Below are 15420 nucleotides of genomic sequence, written 5' to 3' on the forward strand. Positions count from 1 at the left end.
TGATGGTTTTTGTTCCCCCACCCCTTGTTGCCACTTTCCTGCTTTTCTTTCCAGCAGAATCTGTAGCATTGGGGAAAAACTCTGGTATTTCCAGCTTGGGATTATTTTTTTAAATGCTACAGATTCTGCTGGAAAGAAAAGCAGGAAAGTGGCAACAAGGGGTGGGGGAACAAAAACCATCAGTGGAAAGAGAATTAAAATCAGAACACAGAACTTGGGAAGGAGGAGGAGGAGGCAGCTTTGTGTCATAGACAAGGCTGTTTGGGATCATGAGGACAGGGGAGAAGCCCCAAGGACCAACGGTCTGAAACAGATGTCACGGGAGCTCATTATGATCCCCCAGGTAAAGTCTGACCCCCCAGCTTGTGTCCCTCCTCCATTGTTCCTTCAAAGAGGAGGAGAAAAATCCCAAACCTGCAGCAACCTCCAGCTTTTTTGTTCCCTCCAGCCAGAGGAAGAGGCCATGAAGCCCAATTTAGGCATTCCAACAAACAGGAAACTTCCCCCCTGTGAGTTTATGCAAAGAAAACAACCATAAAATAACAAAATTAAATTAAAAAGCCACAAAACTTCCTTTTGAGAAAGTAACAGCATCTGCCACTTCACAGCTACAGGCATGATGCAAATTTAGCTTATTTCAAAGACCTCATCCATGTGCCCATGGTCCTGGAGAGACGAGGAGCTGGGACAAAGCACAGAAAAGGTTTCCACCAGGAATTACACTCTGGGAAGACAGACCACAACAAAGAAGGAACTGACACTTTGTTCTTGAAAGGGACACCACAAACAGCACATCTCTCCAGGCAAATTGAAACTGGACCTGGAGAGCATTATCAGCGCGCACACAAAAGCTCCTGCTTTCCTTTGGGGCAAGGAAAAAAAAGTAATAAATAAAAATGTTGCTGCAAAGTTCCCCTTCCAGCGGACTCATCCCCTGGGAACAACCAGCATCCTTCCCCCCAGCTCCACAATCAACACCAAGATGGAAGACATTCAAAGTGAGTCTGAATCAAAACATTTCACCAAGAAGGGGAAAAGAAACCCCATTTCTCTCAAAAGTGTCCCCAAGGCTTGTTCCCCCAGCTCCAATCCTGCCCAGACCCCGAACCTGCCACTCTGGCAACAGGTCCGTTCCCAGCTTCTGTCCTGGCAGCAGTGCCAGGGGCTGCTGCTGCACTTGGCATCGGAAAGGGCTGGAAAACCAGAAAGTGCCTCGGTGTTGACACAGGAACGCTGAGGCACCTCCGATCCCCACTAGAGCACCCGCAGGGCAAGGCCCAGTTCCCATTAGTCACCCCTACCCCAATCGCTCACGGCCTCGCCCTCCCCGCCCTGCATCACTTCCACCCTGCCTGGGGCAGCCCCTCGGTGACGGGTGACATTCCCGCAGCTACTCTGCGTTGGTGACATCGAGGGTGGTGCCGCGGCAGTGCCCGGGGGTGCCCCTGCCCTTCAGGGGCTCCGCGCAGCGCTCTGGGCTCTCTGCAGGGCCGGCATTCCCGCCAGGATGCTGAGGCATGCCCTGGGCGATGCCCACGGGCTTGCCCTTGGAGCGCTTCTCTGGGGAGCAGGCAAAGCCGAAGCTCGAGGGCAGCTCCGTTTCTCCCAGGGGTACCAGGCGGGACAGCCTGGGAACCTCTCCATGGTACCTGTAGGACCCCACTGCCTCCCGTGCCCACCGCGCCTCGGGCTGCAGGGGCAGGTTGGAGGGGCGGAGCGCATGCCGGGGCAGCTCTGGCTCTTGGGGCCGCCTGTCTAGAGCCTCCCCAGAGAGAGGCGGGAAAGGGGACACGGTGCCCGGCTCCTCGGACGGGTCCCACACGCTCTCCATGGCGCTGACCGGAGCGAAGCCCCAGAGCTCCATCCCACCGCCGTCACTGCCGCGCTGCAGGTGCTGCAGGCCCGGCCAGCTCAGCCCGCCCTCCAGGGCCGCCGGCTCGCCCTCCTCCTTGCTCCTGCTCCTCCGCGCTCCACCCGAGTCCTTCCTGCTGCCCTCCTGCCGGGCCCAGAGCCGGCAGGGCTGCGGGCCACTCCGGGCAGCCTGTGGCTCGGCCAGCTCGAACTCCAGGCTCTCTGTGTCCAGGGAGCGGCTCCGCCGGTCCATGGAGAGCGGTGCTGGCATGGAGGGGCTGAGCCCGTGGAGACGCAGGTGGCGGGGCAAGCTGGCCACCCCCCAGTTGCAGCTCTGGAAGGAGCCCAGGGAGAACCCCGGGGACATTCTCTCGTCACATTCAGCCAACGACTCCTTCTGTCCGTAGCCGTCGTCAAAGGCCTCGGCAATGTCCTCGCTCAGCTCTGGCTGCTGCTCACACTCCCCTTCCCCCTCCTGCTCCACGTCCACCACATCAAAGGTGACCATGGTGGGGAGGGCGGGGAGGTTCTGGGTGAAAGAGGAGCTGGAGGCCGAGCTCCCCAGGCTTTCAGAGAGGCTGGAGAAGAGGGTTCCGCTGCTGGCAAACTCCACCAGCGCCTGGGAGAAGCTCACGGCGTGCTCAGGCTCGCTGCCCGCCTGGGGCTCACTGGGAGTGGGCTGCGCTCTGTAGCCAGGGAACATCCCTGCCTTGGCTGGGATGGAGTCCCCAAACAACCCACAATCCGGGTCCGAATCGAACCCCGGGGTGTTCTTCGTGAGCTGAATAAGGCAACTTCCTGGGGCTTTTTGGCTGTTGTAACAGTTTTCTGGACACAGAGTCCCTGGAAAATCCCTCCACTCTGGATTTTCAGCTCTAGCCACCGGAACCCCACCATTCACAGCCCAGTTCAGGGTGTGTGAGGCCACCTGCTCACTGCCAAGGCCACTCTGACTCTTGCCACTGGAGCTGGCTGCTCTAGTTTTACATTCAATGCACTGCTTTTCCCGGGGACACTCCTCCTTGCTGGAAACATCCAGGCGTTTCAGGACCGGCTCCCTCTGCAGCTCCCAGTACAGCAGCTCCTTCTGAAGGGCCGCAAGACCTTCCTCTTCTGTTTCCATCACCCCTCTTTTCTGATCCATCATCTGCTGGATCAGGTTCTTCTCCACAGGGAGGCAGAAGTCCGTGAAGTAGCTGAAGATGCCCGGGCGGGGGCCTTTGCCCTCGAACAGCGATTCCTCCCCATGAGAGGGGCTCATCAGCGCGTCAAACTCATAAAGTGCATCGCCGCTGTAGCTGTCCCGGGGCAGACGGTCCTTCTTGAGCTCCTCTCCAGCCTCATCCTCCAGCCCTGGCGTCGTGGAGTCATAATAACCCTCATCACTGTTTGGGGCAGACTCTTGCTGGTCGCTTTGGGGTGTCAGGAGATCGACACCATCCATGGGGTCGCCCATGTAGGGGTGGGCATCCCCCTCGTGCGAGGCGTGTGTCTCCAGGCTGCTGCGGGACACCTGGGCCCCGTAGCTCCTGTCCCCTGGCATGCTGCCATCCCACACCTGGTGCAAGTACTCCTCGGCCTCCTCAGGAATGGCCATCTCCTCCCCGCCACCCTGGTAGGTGACCAGGCAGGAGCTGCGCTTGGCAGCCTCCCTGCTGCGCTCCACCGAGATGCTGCTCTCGGCAATGTCGGGCTCAGCGATGTCGTCCCCGCAGCCTGTCAGGGAGTCGAAGCTTTTCAGGGAGGTGACATCTCCCAGGATGAGGCTCAGCAGGTCCCCGGAGTGCAGGCAGGGAGGCTCGCTGTCCATGAGGTCTGGGTGGAAGGCCAGCAGCAGACTGTCACGGTCAAACTCAGCGCAGGTGGCCTTGTCAGCCTCCAATTTCGTATCTGGAGCATCCCCATCTCCTGGCACCACCACCACTGCATAGCCCTTGGAGCTGCCCCCTTCAGCCACAGGGCAGGAGGGCTCAAGGGCCTCCCCACAGCCAGGCTCACCCGCCGGGCAGGCTGTGGGCACAGGGACTGGCCCTGCCCCCCTGCTCTCTGCGGCCCCCCGGCTCTCCACTGCCACCCCTGGGGCACTGCTGGGCTCCTCGAGGTCCCTGTTCCACTCGGGAAGCTCTGCCCTCTCACCCTCTGCAGCCTTGGTCTTCCGGTGCCGCCGGATGCTGTTAAAAAACCCCTTCAGGCCTTTTTTGGGCCTGGGAAAGGAGGACTTGTCCCCATTGGGCTTTTTGTCACAGCCCTCGATGCTCCCAGGGGGAGAGTTGTCCTGCTGGCCCAGGTCCCCCCTGGTTCCGGTGTCCCCGGGCAGCTGAGCGCTTCGGGAGCACGGCATGGGGCCGGGATGCACATCCAAGGGGCTGTCGGGCTGGGCCCTGTCAGATGTGGCACTGCTCAGCCCGTCATGGGTCTTGCACTTGCTGAGCCCCTTCTTGCCCTGGCCCTTGCCCCGACTGCTGAAGAAGCTGGGCAGGGTGCAGATGCTCCTCTTGCCCCCGAACAGCTTGAAGGCCGTTTTCCGCAGCTTCCCAGCCGGCGGAGGCTGCGGCTCCCCAGAGTTATTGGCACCCTCAGGAGATGCATCCCCGCCCTCCTCCCGCCGCTGGTCACCGCAGGCCCGCTCCTCCAGGCTGCCCATCTCCATGGCAGCAGGGTTGGGATCTAGCTGGGAAGGGCAGCTTCAGGAGCAGAGCCCTCCTGGAGCAGGGATGGGCTCATCACAGCTGACCTAGGACAGAGGGAAAGGGGAGAGAGGTGAGGGGAAGGTGCAGAGCAAGAGGTGTCACAGGGAGAAGGGCTACATCACCAGCTGGAAATGGAGCTGCAGGAGTCTCTGAGCTCCCTCCACTCCCAGAATCCAGCCACCAAAATGCAGCGATGCTTAAATTTACCAGTTTGCCAGAGCAGGCAAATCACAAGGCAAGTCCCTACCACGCAATGTCCCTGGGGACAGGCAGGTCCAACCCCCAAGCCAGCTCGCTCCAACCCCTTCAGCTTCCCAGATATTTCTGCCTCCAGGGAGATCAGATTCGGCCACCAGCCACCTCTGAGTGAGGAAACAGAGGCTGCTCCAGCAGGGAGAAGGGTTGGCACCTGTCAACCCCCACTTCCCACCCTCCCACACCCCGTGCCAAGCATCCCGAGGGAGGCCAAACCAGGACACAGCCCTCACACTACACACGTGTCCAGCAAAAAAACCCACTTGGGTTACTATGCTGGATTTTCTTAATAGAAGATTTCTGGGTTTTTTTAAATAATCTGTCCAGCGAGGGAGAATTGCATTAAAAACACCCACTGTGAACCCCCTGATCAGATTATCCCGGAAGAAGAGAGGTAGGTTGGAAATCTGACCCTGGATTGCTGTCAGAAACGGGAGAAATAAAACAATTACAATCATGTTTCTTTTGCAGAGATGAGGGTGGAGAAATTAAATGCAATAAAACCCTAATGCACTGCCAAGCTGTGATGCCTGAGGCTGAGCTCTGACCAGTGTGAGGCCAGGGAAGCTCCTCGTGGTGTTTAGCCAGAGATCCCAAATTAAAAATACATCCAAAAGGCCTCTGCTCCTGCAACCCCACAGAAAACCTGCCATCTCAGGGTTATTTTTTTTCCCTCAGGTCTGGGTTGCTTTGCCTCTACAATTTGACATCACTGCCCACTGTAGGGGTTGGAACTGGATGGGCTTTAAGGTGCCTCCCAACCCAAACCATTCCATGACTCTGGAATTCGGGGATTGGTGGTAACCCCTCACATTCAACTGTCCCTCTGGAACCAGCAGCTAGGGTGCATCTGGGGCCGAATTCCCATTGGCAAAATGGGCTTTTCCAGCTCTGCCAGAGCCTTCCCGGAGTCCCAGATGCCTCCAAAGCCTCTGGAACATGTAAGGGACCTGGAAGGGACCCCCACACCTGGTACCTGTGCAGGGCTGCTGGAAAACTGGGGGGTGGAATGACCCCACACCTGTACCTGGACAGGGGCTCCTTGAAAAAATAGCAATGGGGGGGATGAAACAGAGCCAAGATTTCAAAAATTCCATTTGGGAATCATTTCTCCCCGGCTCCACGTCAGCACAGGCTGCGGGCACGAGGGGGGAAGGGGGTGTTGGAGAAGAATAAAAAAATGAAAATAATAAAAATGAAAATAAAGAAAAATGAAAGGCACCGAGGGCAAAGAGCCCCGATTAATAAAGCGCGAAAAACAGGGTTTAAAACCAACAACAAAAAAAAGCACCGCAACAATGAACCGCAGCGGTGGGGACCCCGCGGGATCCCCGGCCCGCCCAGCCCAGCGGGGGGAGGCCCCCCCAGCCCGGCCCTCCCCGCTCCCCCCGCCGCGCTCCCAAACTTTCGGGAGGATCCAGGAGAAAGCGAGGGGCGGTCGGGCCCGGCCGCGGGGAAGAGGCACCGCAGGCGCAGGCACGGGCGGCGCCAGGCCCGCCGACAGACCCTCCCCATCCTCCCGCAGCACTTACCGGTGGGGGATGCGTGGACCCCCCGGGGCCCCCCGGACGCTCTCGGGACCCGCCGGACCCCGGCCCAGCCCTGAGGCCGCTGAGGGGCCGCGGGTCCGCCCGGCTCGGGCGGCAGGGGCGGTGCCGCGTGACGATGAGGGCGGGGCCACGGGCGGGGCGGGGCCTCCTCGTAGGGCGGGGGCGAGGCCTCTGCCGTTGGCTAGAGTGACAAGGGGGCGCGGTCTCAGGCGGGGCGGGGCCTCCGCAGTGAAATCACTGTGAAATGGGCGTGGTCTCGGTGCAGGGGGCGTGGCCGTCGCCGTGGACTCGTAGTTATGGGGCGTGGCCTCGGGGGCGTGGTCTGCATGGTGGGATATCAGTTATGGAGCGTGACGTCACTCCCGCGGGGGTCTGGGCGGTGACGGGGGCGTGGTCTCGGTGGAGAAGGGGGCGTGGTCTCATTAGGCGGAGCTCGGCGTCCTCTGGGCCGAGGGGCGTGGTCTCCCTGTGGGGGCGTGGCCGCGGGGCGGTGGGTGATAGAGGGACACGCGGTCCCGGACACGCGGACACGGGGGCAGGTGGCACTGCCGGATGTGATATGGTGTGACTCTAGGGGGACGGTGGCGTGTGCGCGTGGCGCCGGGACACCCCCCCTGCCTGCGCTGCTGCCACCCACGTGGGTGTCACCCGCGGGCCACCGCTGCACACCCGGCTCACACCTATCCACCCATCACACACTTGTGTTGCACCCCCAGCTCACACCCACCCATCGCACCCCTGGCTCACACCCACACACCCATCACACACCTGGGTCACACCTCGGCTCACACCGACCACTGCATTCCCAGCTCACGCCACCCGTCCCCCCCACCAGCTCACACCCCTCTCACACCCCCAGCAGCCACCCCTTGCACCCCCAGCTCCACTCACCCATTGCACCCCCAGCCCACACATCACTGCCACCCTGCTTCCACCCGTTTCACACACAGCACCCACCATTGCACCCCCGGCACCCACCCACATATCACTCCCCCAGCTCAACCCCACATGGCCCACTTCCAGCTCTCACCACCCATCACACCCCTTGCACGCCCAGCTGGACCCCCCAGTCACCCCCCGGCTCACCCCCACCTCTCACATACCTGGCTCCCCCCTATCTCACGCCGCACTGAGCAGCCCGGCACTGAAAACTCCTCCTCCTTTTGGGGACCCCCCAAATTCCAAAGCCCCCTCAGATCCCCATGTGGGAGTGACACATGGGCCCCTTGAGTAGAAGAAACACTCTCGCCCCTCCCACGGGTGGAAATCCCCCCTGGAGCATGACAAAGTCCCCTCTCCCACCCCCCATCTCCCATTGGATCACCATCACAGTGTCTGGATGGGGAGGGAAATGCCATGAGCATTATGTTCCCCTATGGAGCAATTCCCAATGCTTTGTCCAGCTATATCCAAGCCCTAATTCTCCCCTTCAGAGAGGCCTCACAGCCTAATTAATAGATGCTGATAAATAGATCCCAGGACCCTTGAAACAAGCCCATAAATCCTGCAGGAGTCCTGTGTTCGGCCAAGAGTGATCTTTGGAGCTCCTGACATGGAGCTCCAACCCCGTACCTCTCCTGGCAGTGCTTCCCTTTGGGATGCCGTTAGGGCAGGATGGAATAAACCCTCAGGAACACATTCTGCTGCATCCCAAAACTGCTCCAGAGCATCACCAGCACTGGGGTTTATCTGTCAGCTCCTGGCTGTGGGAAGAGTCAGAAAGGCACCTCCACCAGTGAGGATGATCCCAATGTCTAAGGCTTGAGAGATGGAGAGTCATGGAGGTGGTGCTGGGATGCATCACTCCAGGCTCATCCTGAAATTCCCCAGGCACAGCAATTCCCTGCATTCCTTCAATGGTGCCAGCTGGTCTGCTGGGCTCTTCCAAATATGGGATATGTCCCCAAATGGGTCACAAGAGTTTAATAGCAACAGTAGCAACATTTTTAATTAAAACCCAGTCACAGAAGACCCTCAGCTACAACAAGAACCACTTTTGGGGTGAGGAAGATGATGTTTGAGGTCAGAGATAAGTCGGGGTTTTTGGACTCTGGATACCCCTCCCAGCCAGGGTGGGCACACATGGCTGGGTCCAGCCCCACTTCTGCCCCTGCTGAACAGGGGGGACACCTTCCACTAGCCCAGGTTGCTCCAAGCCCTGTCCAACCTGGCCTTGGACACTTCCAGGGATGGGGCAGCCACAGCTTCTCTGGGCAACCTGTGCCAGGGCCTCCCCACCATGGGAAAGGGGGTTCAGGGACAGCAGGTGCCACATTGTGGGGGAACCTGCAGGCACAGACCTGGTTGTGTCCCCCAGGAGGGAATGAGGGAAAAGCAGCCTTTGCTCCTCTCCCTCTGCCTTCCACACTTTTTCCCAACCCCTTCTCCAACCAACATCAACTCAAGGTGAAAAATCCCTCGGTAAGGAGGTTTAGAGGCAGATCCAGGGAATCAGATCCTGCTCCACCATCACTCTGATGCAGACCAGGAGCTGAGGTGTCCTGTTTCCTCTGCCCCTTCCCTCCCCAACCTTTCACACAGGCACCAATTTTGGAGATGGGAATGACTTTGTGACACAAATTCCTGTTGGTTCCATGGATTTCAGAGCTTCACTCCCAGATGTCAGAGTGGCTGTCCCTGGAGGCAGGCTGTGTGTCACGGCTGGTGCTGCAGGTAGTTGGCCAGGACTGTGGGGATCTCCAGCTCTCTGAGGGTGGACAGGTGGCCAGGCTGCTTCAGGATTCGCCTCATGGCCAGCCGGCACTGGGACAGCAGGGACTTGGGATGAGCTGTGTGAGGAGACAGGAATAACAAGATGGTCACCCCCAAGACCCTGCTCCCCTCCAACCCAGCAAAAGGACATGGACAGATCAAAAATAGATGGGGTTGGACTAGATGGTCTTTAAGGTCCCTTCCAACCCAAGGCATTCCATGATTCTAGGAAAACCAAAGGTCTTTTATGTTTGGGGACACAGACCCAGACACAAGCTTTGCAGCACGAGTTCCACAGGAGCTGGGCATGGAGAGGAAACCTTCCATCCTCGTATGGAAATAAGTGCATTTTTCCTTGACACAGGCAGTATAGGAGAGCCCAAGTTGAGCAGCAGAGAGGAGAGGAATGGTGAAAAGCAGCCTTTAATCCAACAATGGAGTGGAAATACCAGGCTGTGGGAATCATAGAATCACAGAATGGCTTGGGCTGGAAGAGACCTTAAAGCCCATCTTGCACATATTCCACTAGACCAGGTTGCTCCAAGCCCTGTCCAGCTCAACCTTGAACACTTCCAGGGATGGGGCAGTAGTCAAGTGATGCTGCAAAGGGAGCTGAGGCTTAAGGAAAGCCTGGGTAAAGCAAAAGATAAAGGGAAGAGGAATCAGCAGCAGCTTAAACAAGCAAACCTAGTGCCTATTTCCAACCCTGGGCCCACCCCCAGGTTACCTCTGGCCTGCAGCAGCAGCTCCAGCCCCTCGCTGCATGGTGCCGGCCCATCCACGGGCACGTTGGGCAGGTACACGTTGGCTCCAAAGTCAATGAGCAGCTTGATGAACTTGCTATGGCAGCCGTGCCTCAGGCATGTCTCCAGTAGGGTCTTGGGCTCCTTGATCTGGGCGATCACCCCCTGATCTGTGCAGTTGTAGTCGGGGTCAGCCCCGTGGAGGAGCAGCAGTCTGAAGCACTCCAGGTGCCTGTAGGCAGCCGCCAGGTACAAGGGTCCAGAACAGGACACTGAGTTGGCTGCCCACTGGGGCAGCCTGGCCTGGACGTTGGGCTCTGCTCCGTGCTCCAGGAGCTGCCGCAGGATGTCCACGTTGCCGTCCCTGGCCGCGAGGAGCAGCGGGGAGCAGTTGTTGTAGATGCTGCCTGCGGGACTGGCCCCAGCATCCAGCAGGGCCTCCACGCACTCACGGTGGCCATTGCTGACGGCCACGAACAGCGGGGTCTGGGCCTTCACATCTAGGCTGTCCACCTCAGCCCCGTGGGCCAGCAGCACCCGCAGGCTCCGCACGCAACCCCGCGTGGCCGCCAGGCGCAGGGGGGTGCTGGGGACCCCCCAGCCGCTCCGGCGGTTGATTAGCCTCTTGTACCTGTCCTGGGACAGGAGGCGATGCAGCGTTTCACAGTCATCCTCAGACACTGCCCGGCTCAGCTCCTCGCTCTCCCCATTGTCCTCCTGCTCGTCATCCCTGGGCTGGAGCATGGAGAACATTTTGTTGATGTCCATCAGGCTCATTTTCGGGGGTCTGTCGCCCATGTGCTGCTTTCATGGTAAAGGATAAAGGCAAAGATCTACAGGATGACAAAATCAGGTGAGAACCAGCCCCTGACACCAACGCCAGCTTTTTAGCATTATTTTTAATGTACAATACGGGGAAGATTTAAAACAAGAATGGACAAAGAGCATCGGGTTCTCGTGCTGCTGATGAGCAGCACTGCCCTGCCACCACGTGAGGAAATCCTGTGGGTGAAGGGCTGAGGCAACAACAGAGGGCAAAGGTGTAGCAGGTACATGGGTCATGTTCCCTTAAAATCATGGAATGGTATGGGTTGGAAGGGACCTCAAAGACCATCCAGTTTCATGGGCAGGGACACCTTCCACTAGCCCAGGCTGATCCAACCTGGCCTTGGACACATCCAGGGATCCAGGGGCAGCCACAGTTTCTCTGGGTAACCTGTGCCAGGGCCTCCCCACCCTCACGGGGAAGAATTCCTTCCCAATATCCCATCTAACCCCACCCTCTGGCAGTGGGAAGCCATTCCCCCTTATCCTGTCCCTCCATCCCTTGTCTAAAGTCCCTCTCCAGCTCTCCTGGAGCCCCTTTAGGCCCTGGAAGGGGCTCTCAGGTCTCCCTGGAGCCTTCTCTTCTCCAGGTGAATCCCCCCAGCTCTCCCAGCCTGGCTCCATCAGCCCTGAGGGGGTAAAGGGTAAGAGATTCCTCATGGGATACTCAACCTGGAGCTCAGGAAGACTCTGGGTGCCACAAGATTTGGCAAGGCCCCTGCACCCACTGCTGGGCAAAGCCTCCCATTTCCCAAACTCTCAGCAATCCCCATCCAGTTCTCCCTGGGAGAAAAGAGCATGTTGGAAAAGAGTGGGAAACAATTCTGCTTCGTTCCTGGGACTCTCACCAGCACCTGCAATTCCAAGTGTTTCAGGAAACCCGGATGAAAAGCTGGCAGTGTTGGAAGGTTTTTACCCCCTGCCAGTTTTTACAGGACTTGGGTTTCAAAATAGAGGATGAGGTGAATGTGAAGGGAGTTGGTTTGATTAGGGATCAAACACCTTTCAGCTTCTCCCTTCCCAAAACGATGACAGCATTAGAATTCCACAATTTTCCTCTCTCCTCCTTCAGCCCAAGGAACATAGCTGGGTCTGGGATGTTCGTAGTGAGGGGTTTGGGGTGGTGGGAGGAAGGGGGGATGCTGAGCTGATCATACTGAGCAGAGACTGAACTCCCCCCCCCGCCCCTGACTGCTGGGCTCTGGGTGCAGGACGTGGCCTCAGTGCAGCAAGAGACAGGAATGTGATGTCCCAGCTGGAAATGGGATGGGCAGAGGAATTTCTCGGCAGCCCTGTGGCATCTCGTGTTTCCGCGGCAGAGCAGAGCTCGGTCTCTGCTCCGCCCTCGGAGGAGCCAAAGAGCTGCACCTCGAGCAATTAACCTGGATCTGCAAACGACGGGGCAGCCACCGGGGGGCCCGTCCCAAATCTGCCCCCGAGCTGCCAGGCCATGGCACAGCTGGGGGAAGTGGGACAAATCTGATGGCTCTGGGCGACAGCAAAGCTCTGCTGGGCTTCCACACGTCCCAGTTTATATAGAAATATATGGAATTGTAGCATTGCTGTTATTCATTAGACACGCTGATAATGAGCTCTGGAGCTCTGGGATCACCCCATACACATGGCTAATTGGGTTTGGGGGGGTTATTGCAGATTTGGTTCAAAAAGAAAGTTATATTACAAGTTATATTTCCAAGGGGAACAGTGTGGAAAAGTAAAAGAGCAGCTGTAACATTTCCTGAACACACAAACAGGATCTCCAAAGGAAGGTTACTTGGACAGTGAAAGTACTTGTGTGAGGAGCTCACAGAGGCTCTTCAACCAGAAGAGCCCAAACCAGAGTTCATGGAATTCCAGAATGGTTTGGATTGGAAGGAACCTTAAAGCTCATGCCATCTGCCCCCTGCCATGGGCAGGCACACCTCCCACTAGCCCAGGTTGCTCCAAGCCCTATCCAACCTGGCCACCTGGCCTTAGACACTTCCAGGGATGGGGCAGCCACAGCTTCTCTGGGCAACCTGTGCCAGGGCCTTCCCACCCTCAGAGAAAGTTGTCATGTCCTGAGCTGGAAGAAGCTGTCCAGGCACCCACAGACCCCCCCAAAAAGAGGCTGTGACAGAGAACCCACTTGTACAGCTGGTTCTCAGGTACCTCCCATCTCCCACCGCCGGGGGTCCTGGAGCTGCTGCCTTACCTGGGGAGAGGGGGATGCTCACAGCACCTGAGGCCTTGGGGGTCCCATGAAGAGTCCTCCCGTGGATTAAACCCAAAACCAGGAGCAGAAGAGAGGGGACCTTGCTGGGGATGGCCACTTGCTCTGTGTGACCAGAGCAGGCTCAGAGCTCACAGCTGAAATGCCACGGCAGGACAGGGCCGGGGCCTGGGGCTAATTTTAGCCCCTCAGGGGTTTTATCTTACCACTTCCATTCTTGGAAAGTTCCCCCTGGGTAAATATAGTGAGGGCAGCGAGGTGGGGGGAGGCTGGGACAGGTGCTGGGGGCTGCCTGACCCATCTGAGCAGACACAAAGCATCTGCTTCACTGTTTCCTCAAAGGAATCACAGGGAACTGGGCGGTTTGGGGTCCCCTGCCAGGGCTGCCAGTCACCCAAATTCCCTCTTAAACCCTCTCCTAACCACCTTCTCCCCTTTCACAGCAACAAAAATGGCCATTTGCATCATCCAGAATCGCTTATTAAACACTAGAAGAACAAAAGCCACTGAAGACAGTCCAGATTTCCCTCCTGAGGTGCTCCTACTTCTCCCCTGGATGCACCTGCCAGAAGGAACCACGGCCATGGCTTTGTAAAATTAAGCAGCAGAGAGGAAGGCAGGAAACTTTACAGGGCAAACAAAAGGAGCAGAGAACAGCACTGGGGCTCTTATCAAAAGCTGTCAGCTGGGAAGTGTAATTGTATTTTATCCAGTTCCCTTGAAGCCTTCTCCCAAGTCCTCGGCAGTGGAGCAGGAACAGCCTGGCAGTTTGAGGCAGACTTATCAGTGGCACAAGATAATGAGAGGGGAACCAAATTGTCCATGAGAAAAATCTCCACTGCTGCAAGAAGTGAAATCAGGGGGCTCTGCAAAATGTATGATGTCCCCATGTCACCACCACCTGGTTTGTGGGCCCTGCTGAAGAGCAGGGAAATGCTCAGTATTGACTGCGTTTAGACTTTTGGCTTCCTTGTACTTTCACTCTCCAAATTCAGCCAAAAATAGGTTATTACTTCAACAAGGTCAGTTTCCCCAATGGAATTGTGGAGTATTATGTGGATAAACATGGGAGCAGGAGTAGAGAGTTCAAGGTTTACTGAGTGTCAAGAAGCTGCGACCACAACGGGGAGGCTGCAGTGACAAAAGCCAAGCCTGGCTGGAAACCCACAAAACACAGAAATCAAAGCAGCCATTAAAAAGACAGTGTTATAAAGGGGAAAAAAAGGGAGTGCAGACAACAGAGTGAATACATGTTAGAAAATGTGAAATGTAGGAAACTTGGAGATGAAAGGAAAACCCTTGAAAGGGAAATTAATGATAAACTGCTTATTATTTTGTTGTTGTTGCTGCTCTTTAGTTGTTACCCAAGAAAGATCTTAGAAACAAGAGCAGCTCTTTGGTAAAGAAGCAGAGTAACCCAAATACTAATGAGGAAGCACTTGCTGAGAAACCTCCTCAACTGGAATCACACAGACATGCTCCTGGTGCTCCCTGCGCTGCTGCAGGAATGTGTTCCATGCATCCCACGTGGATATTTACATCAGCAGAGCCAGATAAACCCTGATGGGAGCCCAGTGAGAGGTGACTGATAAGCCTGACCCATTTTGGAGAAGCTTCCCAGTGCTTCAAACTCCAGGGAAGGCCAAGGAGTCAGGAAAACCCTTTACCTCTAGGAGCTCCTGGCACGAGCAGCTGTCCTGAGCCAGAGGCTGACCCGGCCTGGGCTCCAGCAAAGCAACTCTTTATCAGCTCTTCCTTCACTGGGGAAGAATTAGAAGGCAGAAGTGTACTTAATCCCAGTCAATAAGGTTTTTTGGGAAGGTAAATCCTGTCCGGAGTTGCTTCCATTAAAGAGATTATAGTTATTAAGGCAGCTGAGGAGAACTAATGAGCTTTTGGATTTAAGGCTGCTAAGCATCCTGATTTAAAAGTTTGGAGTTAAACAGTGCCAAATAAATGATTTTGCAGGGATTAAGGATTTACTAACAGTCCTCAAGGTCAGAAACGCAACTACTGAGTGGGGCTACTTTGAGCTGGGAGTCGCTGCCAGACCGCAGTGAAGCCTTTGAGCTTGGGAGCTTCCCTCCATGCTGATCACATTCCAGCACTTATCCCTGTGGATTCTGTTGGCCATCTTCTCTCTGCCCAGCCAGGAGGTGGCTCCAGCAGCCCTGTGATTCAGGTATTCCCCAGGAGAGGGCACAGACATCCGCACAGAATTCCCTGGCTTCCTGCACATACCTGCACAGCCACTGCTCCATTGTAGGCAATTCCCAATTTACTTGGTGCGTTAACACCCAAAATGCACAGTTAGACATGAAGGAGGAATCCAGCACCTGTTTCTTCTCCTCCTTGAGGAATTTCAGCAGCATTGGAGCCACAGGAGTTGGGCTCCCTGCTTCCACGGCCTTCTGGGAGCTCCCTTTTGGAGCCTGGAATCCCAGGATGGTTTGGGTTGGAAGGGACCTTAAAAACATCCAGTTCCACCTTCCACTAAACCAGTTTCCTCCAAGTTTATGCAGCCTGGCCTGGAACGTTCCCAGGTGGAAATCCCTCAACAGCAACGGCACCTGACAATCTGC

General features: G+C 56.7%; 2 protein-coding genes across 8 annotated transcripts; both read right to left on the reverse strand.

Moving 5' to 3' along the window:
* Nucleotides 1-77: 77 nt before the first annotated feature.
* AMER1 (APC membrane recruitment protein 1) lies at nt 78-6435 on the reverse strand. Its single transcript, XM_017814026.1, has 2 exons — nt 6329-6435; nt 78-4585 (listed from the first exon to the last, which is right to left on the reverse strand). The coding sequence occupies exon 2, from the start codon at nt 4499-4501 to the stop codon at nt 1391-1393; it is 3111 nt and encodes a 1036-aa protein (XP_017669515.1). The 5' UTR covers nt 4502-4585; nt 6329-6435; the 3' UTR covers nt 78-1390.
* Nucleotides 6436-8911: 2476 nt separating this feature from the next.
* ASB12 (ankyrin repeat and SOCS box containing 12) lies at nt 8912-15397 on the reverse strand. Of its 7 annotated transcripts, none has more exons than XM_017818258.1 (4): nt 15080-15397; nt 11299-11409; nt 9786-10634; nt 8912-9135 (listed from the first exon to the last, which is right to left on the reverse strand). In XM_017818258.1, the coding sequence occupies exons 3-4, from the start codon at nt 10597-10599 to the stop codon at nt 9002-9004; spliced, it is 948 nt and encodes a 315-aa protein (XP_017673747.1). In that variant the 5' UTR covers nt 10600-10634; nt 11299-11409; nt 15080-15397; the 3' UTR covers nt 8912-9001. The 7 variants fall into 7 exon arrangements, with proteins under 7 accessions (XP_017673747.1, XP_017673740.1, XP_017673757.1 ...); XM_017818251.1 differs by lacking the exon at nt 15080-15397 and adding an exon at nt 12821-14463; XM_017818268.1 differs by lacking the exon at nt 11299-11409.
* Between the last annotated feature and the right edge of the window lie 23 nt (nt 15398-15420).

The sequence above is a fragment of the Lepidothrix coronata genome, unplaced genomic scaffold (genome assembly GCF_001604755.1).
Source record: "Lepidothrix coronata isolate B3197 unplaced genomic scaffold, Lepidothrix_coronata-1.0 Scaffold2, whole genome shotgun sequence".
NCBI classification, from domain to species: domain Eukaryota; kingdom Metazoa; phylum Chordata; class Aves; order Passeriformes; family Pipridae; genus Lepidothrix; species Lepidothrix coronata.